Source organism: Heptranchias perlo, chromosome 18 (genome assembly GCF_035084215.1).
Source record: "Heptranchias perlo isolate sHepPer1 chromosome 18, sHepPer1.hap1, whole genome shotgun sequence".
Lineage (NCBI taxonomy): Eukaryota > Metazoa > Chordata > Chondrichthyes > Hexanchiformes > Hexanchidae > Heptranchias > Heptranchias perlo.
Genome location: NC_090342.1, coordinates 13,936,450 through 13,952,664, shown reverse-complemented (window position 1 = coordinate 13,952,664; position 16,215 = coordinate 13,936,450). Strand labels below are relative to the sequence as shown.

General features: G+C 44.2%; 1 protein-coding gene across 4 annotated transcripts in view; it reads left to right on the top strand.

Annotated features, from left to right (window-relative positions):
• The window catches only part of ano6 (anoctamin 6), a 158,268-nt gene that overhangs the window by 116,011 nt on the left and 26,042 nt on the right, over nucleotides 1-16,215 (top strand). For all 4 annotated transcript variants that reach the window (XM_067999412.1, XM_067999413.1, XM_067999415.1 and 1 more), the window contains 3 exons: nucleotides 6,233-6,310; nucleotides 13,349-13,577; nucleotides 14,427-14,596. In XM_067999412.1, coding sequence (XP_067855513.1) covers nucleotides 6,233-6,310; nucleotides 13,349-13,577; nucleotides 14,427-14,596 — 477 coding nt within the window. The remainder of the gene's footprint in view (nucleotides 1-6,232; nucleotides 6,311-13,348; nucleotides 13,578-14,426; nucleotides 14,597-16,215) is intronic.

The window sequence follows — 16,215 nt, the reverse complement described above, 5'->3', positions numbered from 1 at the left end:
GCACTGAGGGTAGCAAGGGCACAATGTACTCTGGGTGGGGGATTTCAATCAAAGGTTACATCACGGAAAGAGGCCATTATGCCCATTGAGTCTATGCCGGCTCTGTGCAAGACCAATCCAGCTAGTCCCACTCCCCCGCCCTATCCCCATAGCTCTGCAATTTTTTTCCTTTCAAGTACTTATCCAGTTCCCTTTTGAAAGCCACGATTGAATCTGCCTCCACCGCCCACCCCTGGCAGTGCATTCCAGGTCCTAACCACTCGCTAGGTAAAAAAAAGTTTCTTCTCATGTCACCTTCGGTTCTTTTGCCAGTCACCCTAAACCTGTGTCCTCTGGTCTTGACCCTTCCGGCAATAGGAACAGTTTCTCTCTATCTACTCTCTCTAAACCCTTCATGATTTTGAATATCTCTATCAAATCTCCTCGCAACCTTCTCTGCTCTAAAGAGAACAACCCCAGTTTCTCCAATCTATCCACGTAACGAAAGTCCCTCATCCTGGAATCATTCCAGTAAATCTTTTCTGTACCCTCTGTAAGGTCCTCACATCTTTCCTAAAGTGCGATGCCCAGAACTGGACACAATACTCCAGTTGTGGTCGAACCACTGTTTTATAAAGGTTCATCATTACTTCCTTGCTTTTGTTGTCCATCACCAAGAGTGGCTCGGTAGCACCATTATTGACCGAGCTGGCCGAGTCCTGAAGTACATAGCTGCCAGACTGGCCTGCAGCATGTGGTGAGAGAAGCAACACGAGGGAAAAACTTACTTGACCTCGTCCTCACCCATCTACCTGTCGCAGATACATCTGTCCATGATAGTATTAGTAGGAGTGACCACCGCACAGTCCTAGTGGAGACGAAGTCCTCCCTTCACACTGAGGACACCGCCAACGTGTTGTGTGGCACTACGCCGTGCTAAATAGAATAGATTCAGAACAGATCTAGCAGCTCAAAACTGGGCATCCATGAGGAGCTGTGGGTCATCAGCAGCAGCAGAATTCTATTCCACCACAATCTGTAACCTCTTGGCCTGGCATATCCCTCACTCTACCATTACCAAAAAGCCGGGGGATCAACACTGGTTCAATGAGGAGTGTAGAAGAGCATGCCAGGTGCAGCACCAGGTGCACCTAAAAATGAGTTGCCAACCACATGAAGCTACAACACAGGACTACATGCATGCTAAACAGTGGAAGCAACATGCTGTCCTCCCGAGATTCCTACCATCACAGAAGCCAGTCTTCAGCCAATTCGATTAACTCCACGTGATAGCAAAAAACAGCTGAGTGCACTGGATACAACAAAGGCTATGAGCCCTGACAACATCCCGGCTGTAGTGCTGAGGCATTGCGGCTAGTTCTGGAGCATGCCTCTAGCCAAGCCATTCCAATACAGCTACAAAGCTGGCATCTACCCGACAAAGTGGAAAATTGCCCAGGTATGTCCTGTCCACAAAAAATGCAGGACAAATCCAATCCAGTCAATTACCGCCCTATCAGTTTACACTCAATCATCAGCAAAGTGATGAAAGGTGTAATTGACAGTGCTATCAAGCGGCACCGACTCACCAATAACCTGCTCGCCGATGCTCAGTTTGGGTTTCGCCAGGACCACTTGACTCCAGACCTCATTGCAGCCTTGGTCCAAACATGGACAAAAGACCTGAATTCCAGAGGTGAGGTGAGAGTGACTATCCTTGACATCAAGGCAGCATTTCACCGAGTGTGGCATCAAGGAGCCCTAGTAAAATTGAAGTCGATGAGAATCAGGGGGAAAACTCTCCAGTGGCTGGAGTCGTACCTAGCACAAAGGAAGATGGTAGTGGTTGTTGCAGGCCAATCATTTCAGCCACAGGACATCGCTGCAGGAATTCCTCAGGGCAGTGTACTAGGCCCAACCATCTTCATTGCTTGATCAATGACTTTCTCTCCATCATAAGGTCAGAAGTGGGGATGTTTGCTGATGACTGCACAGTGTACAATTCCATTTGCAACCCCTCAGATAATGAAGCAGTCCGAGCCCGCATGCAGCAAGACCTGGACAACATCCTGGCTTGGGCTGATGTGTGGCAAATAACAGTCATGCCAGACAAGTGCCAGGAAATAACCATCTCCAACAAGAGAGAGTCTAACCACCACCCCTTGACATTCAACGGCATTACTATCACTGAATCCACCAACCATCAACATCCTGGGGGTCACCATTGACCAGAAACTTAACTGGACCAGCCACATAAATACTGTGGCTACAAGAGCAGGTCAGAGGCTGGGTATTCTGCAGCGAGTGACTCACCTCCTGACTCCCCAAAGCCTTTCCACTATCTACAAGGCACAAGTCAGGAGTGTGATGGAATACTCTCCACTTGCTTGGATGAGTGCAGCGCCAACAATGCTCAAGAAGCTCGACATCATCCAGGACAAAGCAGCCCACTTGATTGACACCCCATCCACAACCTAAACATTCACTCCCTCCACCACCAGCGCACCATGGCTGCTGTATGTGCCATCTACAAGACTCACTACAGCAACTCGCCAAGGCTTCTTCAATAGCACCTCCCAAACCCGCGACCTCTACTGCCTAGAAGGACAAGAGCAGCAGGCGCATGGGAACATCCCCACTTGCACATTCCCCTCCAAGTCACATACCATCCTGACTTGGAAATATATCGCCATTCCTTCATCATCGCTGGGTCAAAATCCTAGAATTCCCTACCTAACAGTACTGTAGGAAAACCTTCACCGCAAAGACTACAGCAGTTAAAAAGGCAGCTCACTACCACCTTCTCAAGGATAATTAGGGGTGGATAATAGATGCTGGCCTTGCCAGCGATATCCACATCCCATGAATGAATTTTTAAAAAATTAGTGGTGTTAGACAGTGCATGATCTTCAACTGTATGCAGGGTAGATTGGTTAAACTGTTATCTTGATTCACTAAGTAGTGAGGGTCGATGCAAGATTAATGAATATAAAAGTTCTACATGTTTAAGGTTTGAAGATGGCAACACCTTGAGGTCATGCGAGAGTTGTAATTCCATATAAGAAAGCTGCAGTAAGCCATTTTATAAGTACGGATGTAGTCTCTAGTGAGATACCTATGCTTTTGGATAAACCTTCCATGAAAAAGGCAAAAATGAAACTTCACATGGAACACGATGAGGCAATTATTTTTGGGAAATCCATTGATTTGCAGTTTACCCAGTCAGGGCGTTATTGTGTCCCCTTAATAAACCTGATGTTTCTCATCAGCGTGTTAGGCAAGTATTAATGGCATCAGGCGATAGGGATAAGAGAGAAAAAAATAAATTGTATTAAAGTTACATAGACAATTTGACCACCCTACTTGTCAACGTTTAAAAATCCTGCTAAAAATGCCGGTGTAGTTGATGAGTATACGAGGCTAATAGAAGAGTAGTGAGAACTGTGAAACCTGTAAGAAGTATGGATGGACACACCCACGTCCTATTGTAAGTATTCCATTAGCACGTGACCTTAACGAGGTAATTGCCATGAATCTAAAGGTATGGGACAAAGATAGAAATGTTTTCATCTTACATTTTATTGTCCTGGCTACGAGACTTAGTATTTCTACATTAATATATAGTAAGGAGAAGAATGTTATTCTAGATAAAATTATGGAAAAATGGATAGGGCTGGACTTGGGACACAAGCAAAGTTTTTGACCAGTAATGGAGGTGAATTTGCTAATGTGAAGTTCAGAGATATGTGTGAGAATATGAATATAATTGTCATCAATACAGCACCTGAGAGCCCTTTTAGCAACAGTCTTTGTGATAGGAATCATGTTGTGATTGATAGCATGGTGCATAAAATTTTGGCTGATCGACCAGAGTGTAAATTGTCAACTGCCCTAGCATGGGCAGTTCATGCAAAGAATTCTCTTCAGATGGTTGGAGGATATAGTCCTTACCAACTAGTGTATGGGCGCAATCCCAAGTTACCTTTGTGATAATCCTCCTGCTCCGGAAGGCACTACATTAAATGCTCGAAAAAATGGCACTAAAATGCTAAGCATGGAGGGAAGCAGGCTTTTATCAAGGCTGAGGTATCAGAGAAAATTCATAGACCATCTGAGACAGAGTTCAATTCAGGAGATTTGGTATACTATGATAGAGAGGTTCATTGGGAATGGAAAGGCCCTGGTAAGTTCATAGTTTGTGATGGTAAGACATGTCCAACATGGTAATCAAACTGTTAAGGTTCATTCCTCACGATTAATTGGAATTAATTATAAAATCTCAGACTCTAAGCAGTTGATAGAAGTAAATGAGGTACCTTGTACCTCAAATGTTCATGATTCTTTTGATGAGGTTCCTGAGGAACAGACTGAGGAAGATCAAGGGCTGGACAGTGGTAATATCAGTAATCAAGAAACACATGACAGAGCTATCACATCCACAGAACAATTGCCCGAAGTGGGTATATGGGTGACATATGTTCCAGAGGGGACTAATGACTGGAGGGATGCAACAATTTTGGGACATGTAGGCAAAGCTACTGGTAGGTTTAAATTGTGATTGAATGTTCAGGATGATGGCCATGCAGCGAGGTCCATGAACTGGCAGAATGGGGTAAAAGATCGGACAATGAAACAAAGACCACAGAACAGTCACGTGAGAGAACTAGGAGCAGAAGTCCTCATGATCGTGAAGTTTTGATGGCTGCCAATAAAATTGAGGATAAAAGTGTAAGAGAGGCAAAACAAAGGGAGTTAGATAGTTGGAAAGAATTTGGAGTTTATTCTGAGGTAACAGATATGGCTCAACCAGCTTTGTCACATAGATGGGTTTGTACTGAAAAAATCCTTGCAGATAGGACTTATAAGGCTAAAGCGAGGTTGGTAGCTCGGGGTTTTAAAGAGAAACTGGGTGATACAGATGTTTGAGTGGATTCTTCCACTGCTGGAAAGGTAATCTTATAAAATCTTCTTGGCTCTTTTGGCAACATATTCATGAGAAAGGTGATGATATATATAAAGAAGAGACAGAGCAATTACGAAGCTTGATTGGTTAGTTGAACTGGTTGTGCACTCAGACTAGACCAGATGCTAGTTTTGATGTGTTGGAGTTATGTACTTCAATGAAACACCCCATAGTAGAGAATGTTTTAAGGGCAAATAAAACATTACGAAAAAACTAAATATAGATAAATGCGTACTTAAGTTCCCATCTTTAGGTGACCCAAAGGAAATGAAGTTAGTTATCTTCAGCATTGCTTCACATGCTAATCTTCCTGATGGGTACTTTAGTGCAGCTGGTTTCATAGTGTTTCTTATGGGTGAGAATGGGAAATATTGTCCTCTTAGCTTAGGAAGCTAAGAAAATAATAAGGGTTGTTAAAAGTACTCTGGCTGCTGAAACACTGGCTCTTGCCGATGCTGTGGATATGGGATTCTATTTGGCAAATATTTTGAGTAACATCCTGTACAATGGGTGTACTGAAGATAGTATACGCATTGAATGTTATGGAGACAATTGTTCATTGTGGGATAATGTAGACTCTACGAAAAAGTATGAGTGAGAAAAGATTACGGATTGACCTTGCTGGTTTAAAACAAATGCTGGAGGGAAAGGAAATCTCTAAAATTAAATGGGTGGATTGTTTTACTAAAAGGTGTGCATTTACGAAGAAATTATTTGGGGTCCTGGAGAAGGCTCGCCTCACAATGTAATGCTTTGAATAGTATAAGTTGTACAGAGTATAGAAGTTTTTGATTTTTGAAATTTTTGTTTGTATTGTGTATATATAAAACTTATTTTTTTTTATTTAAGGAGAGAGAAGGGAATCTGTTAATTGTATCCGTGATTTATATCAATTAGTGTTAATTGTATTCAGATGGTGCGTCTCAATTGGGAACTCTCATATCCGTTTATGAGAGCTGATCTAGGGTGTGGAGTGGGTAATATGGAGCTCTGAATAAAGGCTTGGAAGCAATTGGAGACCAGGCTTCAGCATTCTATCCTTCACCACCAGGCTATCCAGTTGGAACAGGAGAGACATTTTTATAGAGCCAGTTCAAGTTCAGTGAGAGTGGATACATATGAACTGAAACATGGATCTATATTGTTGGCATATCTCCAATAGGCAGCCCTGAGATTTCGAATCAAGGCTCTCAACTGAATGACAAACTGGCAAATTGCCTGTTATAAGCATAAGTGCTTTTAAACTGAATACATTTCTGTATAATAGTTATAACTATTCTTTATTTACAGGAAGAAGAGATGGTTCCTCACTCAGCCTGTGAAAAATGTATGCTAATATTTTGTGTTGGAAGTACAGTCATTTTCTGGGTAAGGCAGCAATGGTTGTTGTCAATGTTTTAACAATGTTGCTGTTTGTTTATGTTCACTTATGACAAAGAGGCTGGGATATTTCAATCAAGTATAGTGCAGCGCAGCAAACCTCTCCCATGATTATTTTATAAAGAAAAGACTGGTTTTGAAATAATCCCTTGGGGGAAGGGGGTGACATAGTTACAATGCTGCATTGCTGTACCTCAGGATTTTTCATCAGGAGAAAGGTCAAGCATTTTTCCTACTGTATCAAAACTTCCAATTATACAAAATCAAGAGGGAGGAAGAGCAAAGATAATGGACCATAGAATCATAGGGCTTACGGTAGAGAAAGAGGCCATTCAGCCCAAGATGACAGTGCCTGTGATAGTGCGAGCTCTTCAACAGGAACGGTCTAATACTACTTTCCTTCCCTTTACCCATACTATTCTTCCTTTTCAAATAATTATCCAATTCCCAATGATGTTGTAGTCTCTGCCACAATAGCCACCTGTAGTAAAGAGTTCCAACTTCTAATAAATGTCTGAGTGAAAATGTTCTCCTATCTTCCCCATCATTCTTCTAGTGATAATCCTGAATCTATACACAGTTTGTGCTTTGTGTGCTTTGGTCTTTCAAGATACTTTCCTTTGAAAGTGTGTTTAATTTTTGCTTCATAGAAAATGCTCTGAGGAGAAAATTATTGGTACAATTACAGAAGAAATGTCCTTATTGTGGAATTCAGTTCTCCGGTACTCATGTCAGATGAAGTGGATCATCCCCATAGATTGTAATGCATCAAACTGACAAAGATAAATTCAAATTTTGCATACATGTGAGATAACTAAGCGATCTCCAATGACATTGGGAGTATCCCAGTCAAGCAGGGTTAGTGTGTGTGGGGAGGGTGGATAATTGGACCAAGGGGAGGAGTGAAAGAGGCAGATAGGAGAGGGGATGGCTGAGGAGGAAGACTGAGGAGAAGGAAGAAGAAAGGGGGCGGGGAGGAGGAAAGGTAAAGCTGCTCTGCAGTGTAGGTGGAAATTTTGAGAAGCTGCATTTACAGCTGGATGTACATATTTCCTTATTCAGGCTTTAGTGAATTAGATTCATATTTAGGTTCTTTTATTGCTCAACAATAACTCACTTCAACAAAGAACTTGCACTTTGCCCCCATAGTGGGATCCTGCGATATTATTCCTGTGCTGCCACTCACTGGGCTCGATTTTCAAAGGACGGCTGGCTGGCAGCAGGGGTGTCAATGGGTGCGCGGGTAACCCAACTAATAAAATCTTACCATTTCCCACGCGATCGTGAATTAATTGGTGGCCCTTAACATAACTTCTGGTTTTGCCGTCCGAAAGCTGCGCAGTGGGCGGACTGCGCATCCACGTGACAGGCTGTCACCTGGAGTGGATCTATTTAAAGGGCCATTGCTCCAAAGGCTTTCGTTGCAGCAAACATCAAAAACGCACAATGGAGCAGCAGAGGGGCAAGGTTGCTCCAAGATTTAGTGATGTCTCACTGCAGCAGCTACTGGCAGGGGGAGGAGGAGGAGGGAAGTCTTTTACCCCGCGGACAGAAGGAAGTGCACTGCCTCTGCCATCAAGAAGATCTGGCTCGTGCTGGCAGAGGTCACCAGCAGCAGCAACATCTCCCGCACCTGGGTCCAGTGCAGGAAGCGTTTCAATGACCTAACTAGGTCAGCAAAAGTGAGTACACTTACTGATTCTCCTGCATTCTGTGTTCCACATCACCGCGCCCCCCCCCACCCCAAACCCATTCTGCACTGCCAAGACTACTCTATCACATCACTCCTCACACCCACTTAAGGCTCATCCTCAACTTAACTGCAGTTCCCCAGCACTTCCTCACCTCCCCATTAGTCACCCCACCACTACCACTCACCCCAATCCTCATTCAATGTGATGGCTCTGTCTCATACTCACCCTCTGATGCATCTCTTTCATGGTCAGCCTCACCCAAACCAATACATTCATCGGCTGACCACTTCACCATCAGTAGGAGAAGAGAGCGCAAAATGCACGTGAGAGGGCGAGGACTGGAGGGGGGCCACAATAGTGGTCCTCACACACGCGCAACAGGAGGCGCTGGAGATCAGCCGCACCCTCGAGTGCCTGTCCATCAGGGACACCGAGACTGGCACCCTACAAACGTCTGGTGACACTACTTTAACATTCATCACACACAATATGAATTGATGTTAACAATGCTTGCCACGTTGAACGCCCCAGTATGCTCATCGCAACATGACACATCTGTGACAATGCTTAATATTGCCTTCTATTCTCTTTTAGGCCCTTCAATGACCGCAGTGACGGCAGAGGGCAATTCCTCAGAGGACCTACCGGCATCTGAGGGTGCACCGTCACATCATAGCGAGCCATCCACCAGCGCAAATACTCACACCTCGGTGGGTTCTAGTAGTTAGTTGGGTTGGCACCTGGTGAGTTACAACACACAAGTGAGCACAAACAGACACTGGTGGTAGGGGCAGCTGTGGAGAGTCTGCGTCGATGGGAGCACTCCTCTCCAGGCTGTGCTTAGCTAGATGCAGATGCTGAACCCTGGGGGCCATCCTTTAAAAGGAGAATGATCGAGGGACAGCAGCACATTTGCGAGGTACTGGAACAGGTACCACGCACACTCTCCACAATAGTGCAGAGGATGGAGGAGTCCAACTCCTGCATGAGTGAAATGGTGGCACAGGTATGGGAGGGAATCTATGAGATAGTGTCGCAGGGACATGAGCAACTGTCTCAGATAGTGTCGCACGTAACTGCTGAAATGTCTGAGATAGTGTCACGGGTAAGTGCGGGAATGTCTGCGATGGAGAGAAGACGAGCCTCCATTGACCTTCAAGCACGGCTCACAAATGAGTCCATTCAGGCCCTAACAACGGTCGTTCGGACTCAGGGTGAACAACATTCTGCCGCCTTAAACAGACAGTTACACTAGCACTGGCCTTACAAGGCATCACACATGTCCTCCAAACTGTTTTCCAGCAGGGTGGTAGGAGTGACGTGGACGTGGCCCTGGCCCAGGGGAGGATAATGGTGAAAGGGGACATGGAAGTGGGGACGCCACTCAAAGTGCTCCCACGTCTCACCCATTGCCCCCCTCTCAACCAGTACCCGCAATGCTGCCTCCTCTCCAGGTGGCCGAGTCTGCCCCTGCACAGGTGCAGGCGGAGCAGTCTTTGGAGGTGTCCTTATGGGCTCCAAAACCCAGAGGGCATAGGCCGAAAGCATCTAAGCAGTCAGGGCATGAACATGAGTAACCTGCCACTACCTCTGCTGCAGCCACAGGGGATGCACCACGTAGAAGCGGTAGGAAGAGAAAGGCTAAGGATTTGTGATCACGAAAGGTATGCACAAGGGTGCCTGACAGACTGTTGTATTTTTCATTTATATTTGGTTTTTGTTATATTCACATTAAATGTTATCATTTTCACCACTACTGCCACGTCTTGCCCATTATTGACTGGCTTTTGTGATAGGGCCTTTTCATGAGCTTCACCATGAACGGCGACACTTGATGGCACCCATTGGGTCACTTTACAGTGGGTGATGTGTAGTTGCAGGACTGTTTTGTGCAGGGAGGGGTGGGGGGGTGCGCTGATGTGGGCGCTGCTCTTTTCAGGTGGTGAGAGGACTGGACTCCTTACACTTTCTGATGTTAGGAGAACCGTTCACATATGAGTGACTCCCTGGCCTCATGAGCAGCCAGGTGAACCGCTGCTCTGGCCATGGGTTCGTCCTCCTCCTCCTCAATGTGGATGGGGCTCGCTCAAGCGGCACTTTTCTCTGTTGCGCCATGTTGTGCTGGACACAGCACACGGCTATAATGCGTCCCACTCTGTCTGGTGGGTATTGAAGCGTTCCCCCAGAATGATCAAGGCACCTCAATCGCACCTTGAGCAGCCCTATAGCATGCTCAATTGTAGACCTGGTGGCGATGTGGCTTTCATTGTATCAACGCTGTTACTTGGTGATAGGGTTCCTCAAAGGTGTCATCAGCCATATGTGCAGGGGGTATCCCTTGTCTCCTAGGAGCCAGCCCTTAAGGATGTTCGGTGCATGGAAGAGGGGCGGGATGTTGGATTCCCTCAATGAAGGAATCGTGGCAGCTGCCAGGGAATCTGGCGCACATGTGAAGGAATCTTTTTGTGGTGGTCACAAATAAGCTGAGCATTGATGGAGTGATACCCCTTTCTGTTGATGAACAGTCCTGGCTCATGTGCAGGTGCTCTGATTGCTATATGGGTGCAATCGATTGCACCCTGTACCTGTGGGAAGCCAGCCACAGTGTGGAATCCCACTGTCCTCTCCGCCTGGCTGAGATCGTCCATGGAGAAGTTGACATATTGCAAGGCCCTGCGGAACAAGCCGTCGGTGACCTGCCTCATGCACTTGAGAGACCCCGGCGATGTTCCCGGTGGCACCCTCAAATGATCTGGAGGCAAAGAAGTTGAGGGCAATGTTCACTTTAACTGGGACAGGTAATGAAATGCTGCTCGGCCCAGCCGGGAGCAGCTCGGCATGAAGGAGGCTGTAGATGTCTGCGATCATCTGGCGACTCACTCTCAGCCTCCGTATGCACTGCTCCTCAGAGAGGTCCAGGAAGCTGAGCCTCGGTCTGTGGACCCTGTGGCGAGGGTAGTGCCTTCTGCGACTTCGCTCTCTGTTGTTGCCCTCTGTGCTCTTGTACAGGTGCCTGTGGTGCAGCACTGTGTGTGGAGCTACAAGTGACGGAAGTGAACGCCATGCCTGGCGAGGCTGGTGATGTTGCTCGTCTTCGGATGTAGTGGTGAATGCAGCCATGGCGCCTCCCATCCTGATGGTGTCAGTTTGAGGAGGTCTGAAAAGTTGGTAAAAATGTGTCATCAGAACAATTCTGAGTGGAAACTAAGAATTTTCAGTGAAAACACAAAGATCTCCAAGCCAATAGTTTGATGACAGAACTGAGTGCCTTGCTGCAATAACTCACCTTTTATCCCCATCTGTCAAACAAGCATTTCAATGTCCAACTGGCTGCTGGCTGAAACATGTCTCCTAAAACATGGAGTGTCTCCCACAGCACTGGAAACATGCTGAGGCTGAATGAAAATTGGTCTCCTGCCTCAATGACCATGAAATTAACTAGTTCAAATACTTAAAGTATCTAACTAACTGTGTTAACTATCATCCCGCCGGCTTTAATTGACAGTGGGACTTCCGCATTCGTGAGGCGCGCGTGCACACAGACACATCTGTGGGGAACCCAGAAGTCGGTGGGTTGGAGCCGGCATCCGGATCCGCTTGGGATTTCCCGGATTTTCGGAGCGCCCCCGCCCCCAACGCACCCACCGTTTGATTCGAAAATCGGGGCCACTGTCTTTGCATTCGAGTCGCATGCTGGCATTCAGGGCCTAAATTCAGCATCAGTAACGGGCTTTCCAACTAATGTTATGTGATTGGCATTTACAATGTTCAAAATCCTATCACAGTGCTACCTACAGAGAAGAAATAATGATTGGAGGCGAAGGAAAGAGTATGAAAAGGGGTGATGAGCAAGTCAAAAGCCAGCAAAAGTAAAGCTAGAAAAGGAATAGTTAAGTGTAAGAGGTACGAGAGTCAGTAACTGACAAAATAAAATAAATTAGGATTATATGGAAGAAAAAGAATCAAAAGAAGTGGGAAATTTGGGAGAGCAGCTCCGAGGCAAGAAACAACTTGAAAGTTGAAAAGAAATGAAAAAATCAAAATCTTATTTTGCAAATACCAGATTACCACAAATATATTGTTCACCCTTGCATCTACTCCGAAATGCTGGAAAACACACCGAATAAAATGTCAAAATTCTTTTGGGGAGCGGCCATGCCTTCAGACCCCTGTGTTTGAAAATATTTCTACTGGGACATAAGAGACATTGAGAATATTTTGGCGGAGCCTTCCCCGAAGGCAGAATCGGGCGGAATGTAAAACAGGCGGCTGATTCAAACCTGTCAGTTTCCCATTGTGCGAGTTAAGTTAAAATTGCCCCCTGTGAATTATAGAATTAGACTATACCCAGCATAATTTCCTGCCTCTCTTCGCAACAATTACCGCAGTCAAATTCATGAGATATCTGTTCTCATTTCAATTGCACTGTATCATTCATGTCCTTGGGGATTTAATTTCTGTTTAACATATGGTGCTCCAAGTTTCTATTCATGTTTACTGAAAAGGCACATATGAAGTCATTTGTACGATGTGACTAATTCCTCTCATAACAAAGTATATGTTTAAAATATCATTATATGTTTGTGTTAAAAGTAGTCTAAGATGCAGCACATTGTTGCAGCACAGCCCTGTGTCGTCAGGCAGAGCTGCCTCCACAATCTGCCTGGGTCAGAAGATAGCCCAGTTAGAAACGATCTCATATTCCTTTCCTTTGTTATTATACAGAAGTCCTTGACTGCTGGATTTCAATGTACACTGCTGGGCTGAGGGTTGTGCATTTTGCTTGCTCTTGGTGCTGTCCAAGTTCCTGAATCACTCTTCTCTGTAGACAGACATATTTTCAGGGCCTTGGTTTTGATCATTGTCTCTTTTTTCTGTTGATCTTCCTTCTCTGGTTTGGAGCCTTGTGGTTGGTCCCCATCCTAGATCCTTGGGGTGCTGTTTCCCCCTGTTCCCATTAGGTGTGGGCTTATTGTATCCAATCCATAAAGTGGTGCCATTCTAAGCAGTCGAATGACACTGGACTCCCTAGGGCTCATAGTTGATTAATCTGGAGAACAATAGCTCTGCTTTTATTTAACCCACTATCTAGCTGCTAATTGTAATTTGTGTTCTTGTGGTGGTTTGTTGTTCTGGTGCCTAGGCTGGATTTCTATAAACTACAATTGCACTATTGGAGAACTTTTTCTTTTTCTGTCTGTAAAACTAAAAATATATGTAGTTTAAAAAATAATCAAAATACCTAACAAGATCTATGGATTATGAATGATTTTATGATTAAGCTTCTTTAGATTTCATTATAGTTAAATGTTTCCTATCAATGTTCTTCCAGATCTCACTGATTATTGCCTCAGTAGTTGCCATCATTGTCTATCGGCTGGCTGTCTTTTTTGAGTTCTCTGTCAACCTGGGCAAAGCAATGGACAACGACCTGGAACCTCTCAAAGACTATCTGACTCCGCAGATAGCCACATCAGTCACAGCCTCTCTCATTAACTTTGTGTTCATTATGATTTTGAATATACTTTATGAAAGAGTAGCAATATGGATCACTGACTTTGGTAAGTTCATTTCTCAATGTCAATAATAGCCAATCAAAACAAAAACGTTTTAAACTGTAAGCCAAATCTGTCTTGTGATTTGTAAACAATTTTACAACACCAAGTTATAGTCCAGCAATTTTATTTTAAATTCACAAGCTTTCGGAGGCTACCTCCTTCATCAGGTGAACGATGTGGAAATGACGTTCACCTGAGGAAGGAGGTAGCCTCCGAAAGCTTGTGAATTTAAAATAAAATTGCTGGACTATAACTTGGTGTTGTAAAATTGTTTACAATTGTCAACCCCAGTCCATCACCGGCATCTCCACATCATGTCTTGTGATTGGCATGGTCAGTAAAATGGCTTTGTAGATACGTGCTTAAATTAATAAACAACATACCAGCATGCTTATTGTACATGTGTGATAGTAACTAAGTGTGCTGTCTTAAACACTGCACTACTGCATTCAGTTTGTTTAACATGTCATTTTTCATGATTTTCAATACAAAAGTGTAATTCTGCATAATCGTAGTGCTGTGATATCAAGCTGTATTCTGTTGAGTGTCAGCTTGCCTTAGTTAGTAGCACTCTGCCTCTGGATCAGAAGGCTGCAGGTTCAAGCCCCTCACCAAAACTTGTATGCATAATGTAGCCTGACACTCTAGCACAGTACTGAGGTCCTGGCTACCTGTTCAGGTGCATGTTAAAGCTGCAAGGGGAGGATGGTAGGGTTGGTATTCTGGAAAGATGGGATCAAATGCACTGACCGTCCAAACCTTTCTCACTTCTTGTACAATATTTTTTCGTACAAAAAACCCTCTCTCTCTTATTTTAGTAATTGCTGATTGATTTGCTCCTTTTTCACTCAGAGCTTCCAAGAACACAGACGGACTATGAAAATAGTTTGACCCTGAAGATGTTTCTCTTCCAGTTTGTCAACTACTATTCCTCCTGCTTCTATATTGCTTTCTTTAAAGGCAAGGTTGTAGGTTATCCTGGAAAGCCGGTTTACTGGTTGGGGCGATTCAGAAATGAAGAGGTAATAAGAATTATCACACAACAAATCTTTTTAAAATTTCCTGCTAAAGCACTTAATCAGCTGTCTTGCCTCGTATGTCAAGACATATATTTATTATTAATATTGTATTTAGGATATGGCAGTGTAGTGGTTATGTTACTGGACTAGTAATTACTTCTGGATTACTAGTCCATAACATAACCACTACACTACCATACCCTAAATACAAAATGAATATTAATAATAAATACATGTCTTTATTATGTCCATATGCACAGATCACTGATATGCAGTAATCAGGTACAAAAAATAATCAAAAAGGCTAACAGAATGTTAGCCTTTATAACCAAAGTGCTAGAATATAAAGGGGAGGATTTTTGTTACAGTTACATAAAGCCCTGGGTAGACCACATCTGGAGTACTGTGTACAGTGCTGGACACCGCACCATAGAAAGGATATATTGGCCTTGGAAGGAGTGCAGTGCAGAATGTTACCAGAACTCCAAGGGTTAAATTGTGAGGCGAGATTACAGAAACTAGGCTTGTATACCCTGGAATATAAAAGGTTAAGGGATGATTTGATTGAGGTTTTTTTAGGATTTTGAAGGAATTGGTAGGATAGATAGAGAGAAACTTTTACGTTGGTGGGGGAGTCTAGGACAAGGGGACATAACCTTAAAATCAGAGCCAGATCATTCAGGAGAGAAGTTAGTAAAAACCTCTTCACGCAAAGGGTGTTAGAAGTGTGGAATTCTCTCCCATTAAAAGCAGTAGATGCTAGCTCAATAATTTTAAATCTGAAATCAATAGATTTTTGCTGGCCAAGGGATATGGAGCCAAGGCAGGCGGATGGAGTTAGGATACAGATCAGCCATGACCTCATTGAATGGCGGAACAAGCTCGAGGGGCTGAATGGCCTACACCTGTTCCTAATAATCCAGAGAACATGAGTTCAAATCCCTCCATGGCAGTTTGAGAATTCGAATTCAGTTTAAAAAAATCTGGAAATAAAAGGCTGCTAGCAGTAAAAGTGACCATGAGGCAGTCGGATTGTCATAAAAACCCAACTGGTTCACTAATGTTCTTTAGGGAAGGAAACCTGTTGTCCTTACCTGATCTGGCCGATGAATGTCTCCAGTCCTACACCAACGCGGTTGACTCTTAACTGCCTTCTGAAGTGGCCTAGAAAGCCACTTAGTTGTATCAAACCACTATCAGGCAGCTAGGGATGGCCAATAAATGCTGGCCTTGCCAACGACACCCACAACCTGAGAATTAATAAGAAAATTTATTGACACATTTGTGCTAATAAATAATTTTCACAACATCAAATTAGTAAATAGTTAATATTACTTTTGAATATGGATCTACTTACTTCCTAAATATTTGTGTTATTCAATTTCTGAGTCAGACAAGTGGGACCTGGAGGGGTAAATGTGCAACTGAAATTATTTCTACTCTACTCCAGATAACCTTGCAAGTCCGTGCCCCAACAGGTGGGGTAATCCTGGCTGCACAAGGAATGAAGATTTCACCAGCGCTCCTAGGTTTTTCACCCCCACACCTCCCCCCACCCCCAAAAAAACTATTGTTTCCATCAATAAAGAATCCCAAGTGAAAATTTAGCATAGACCAAAACA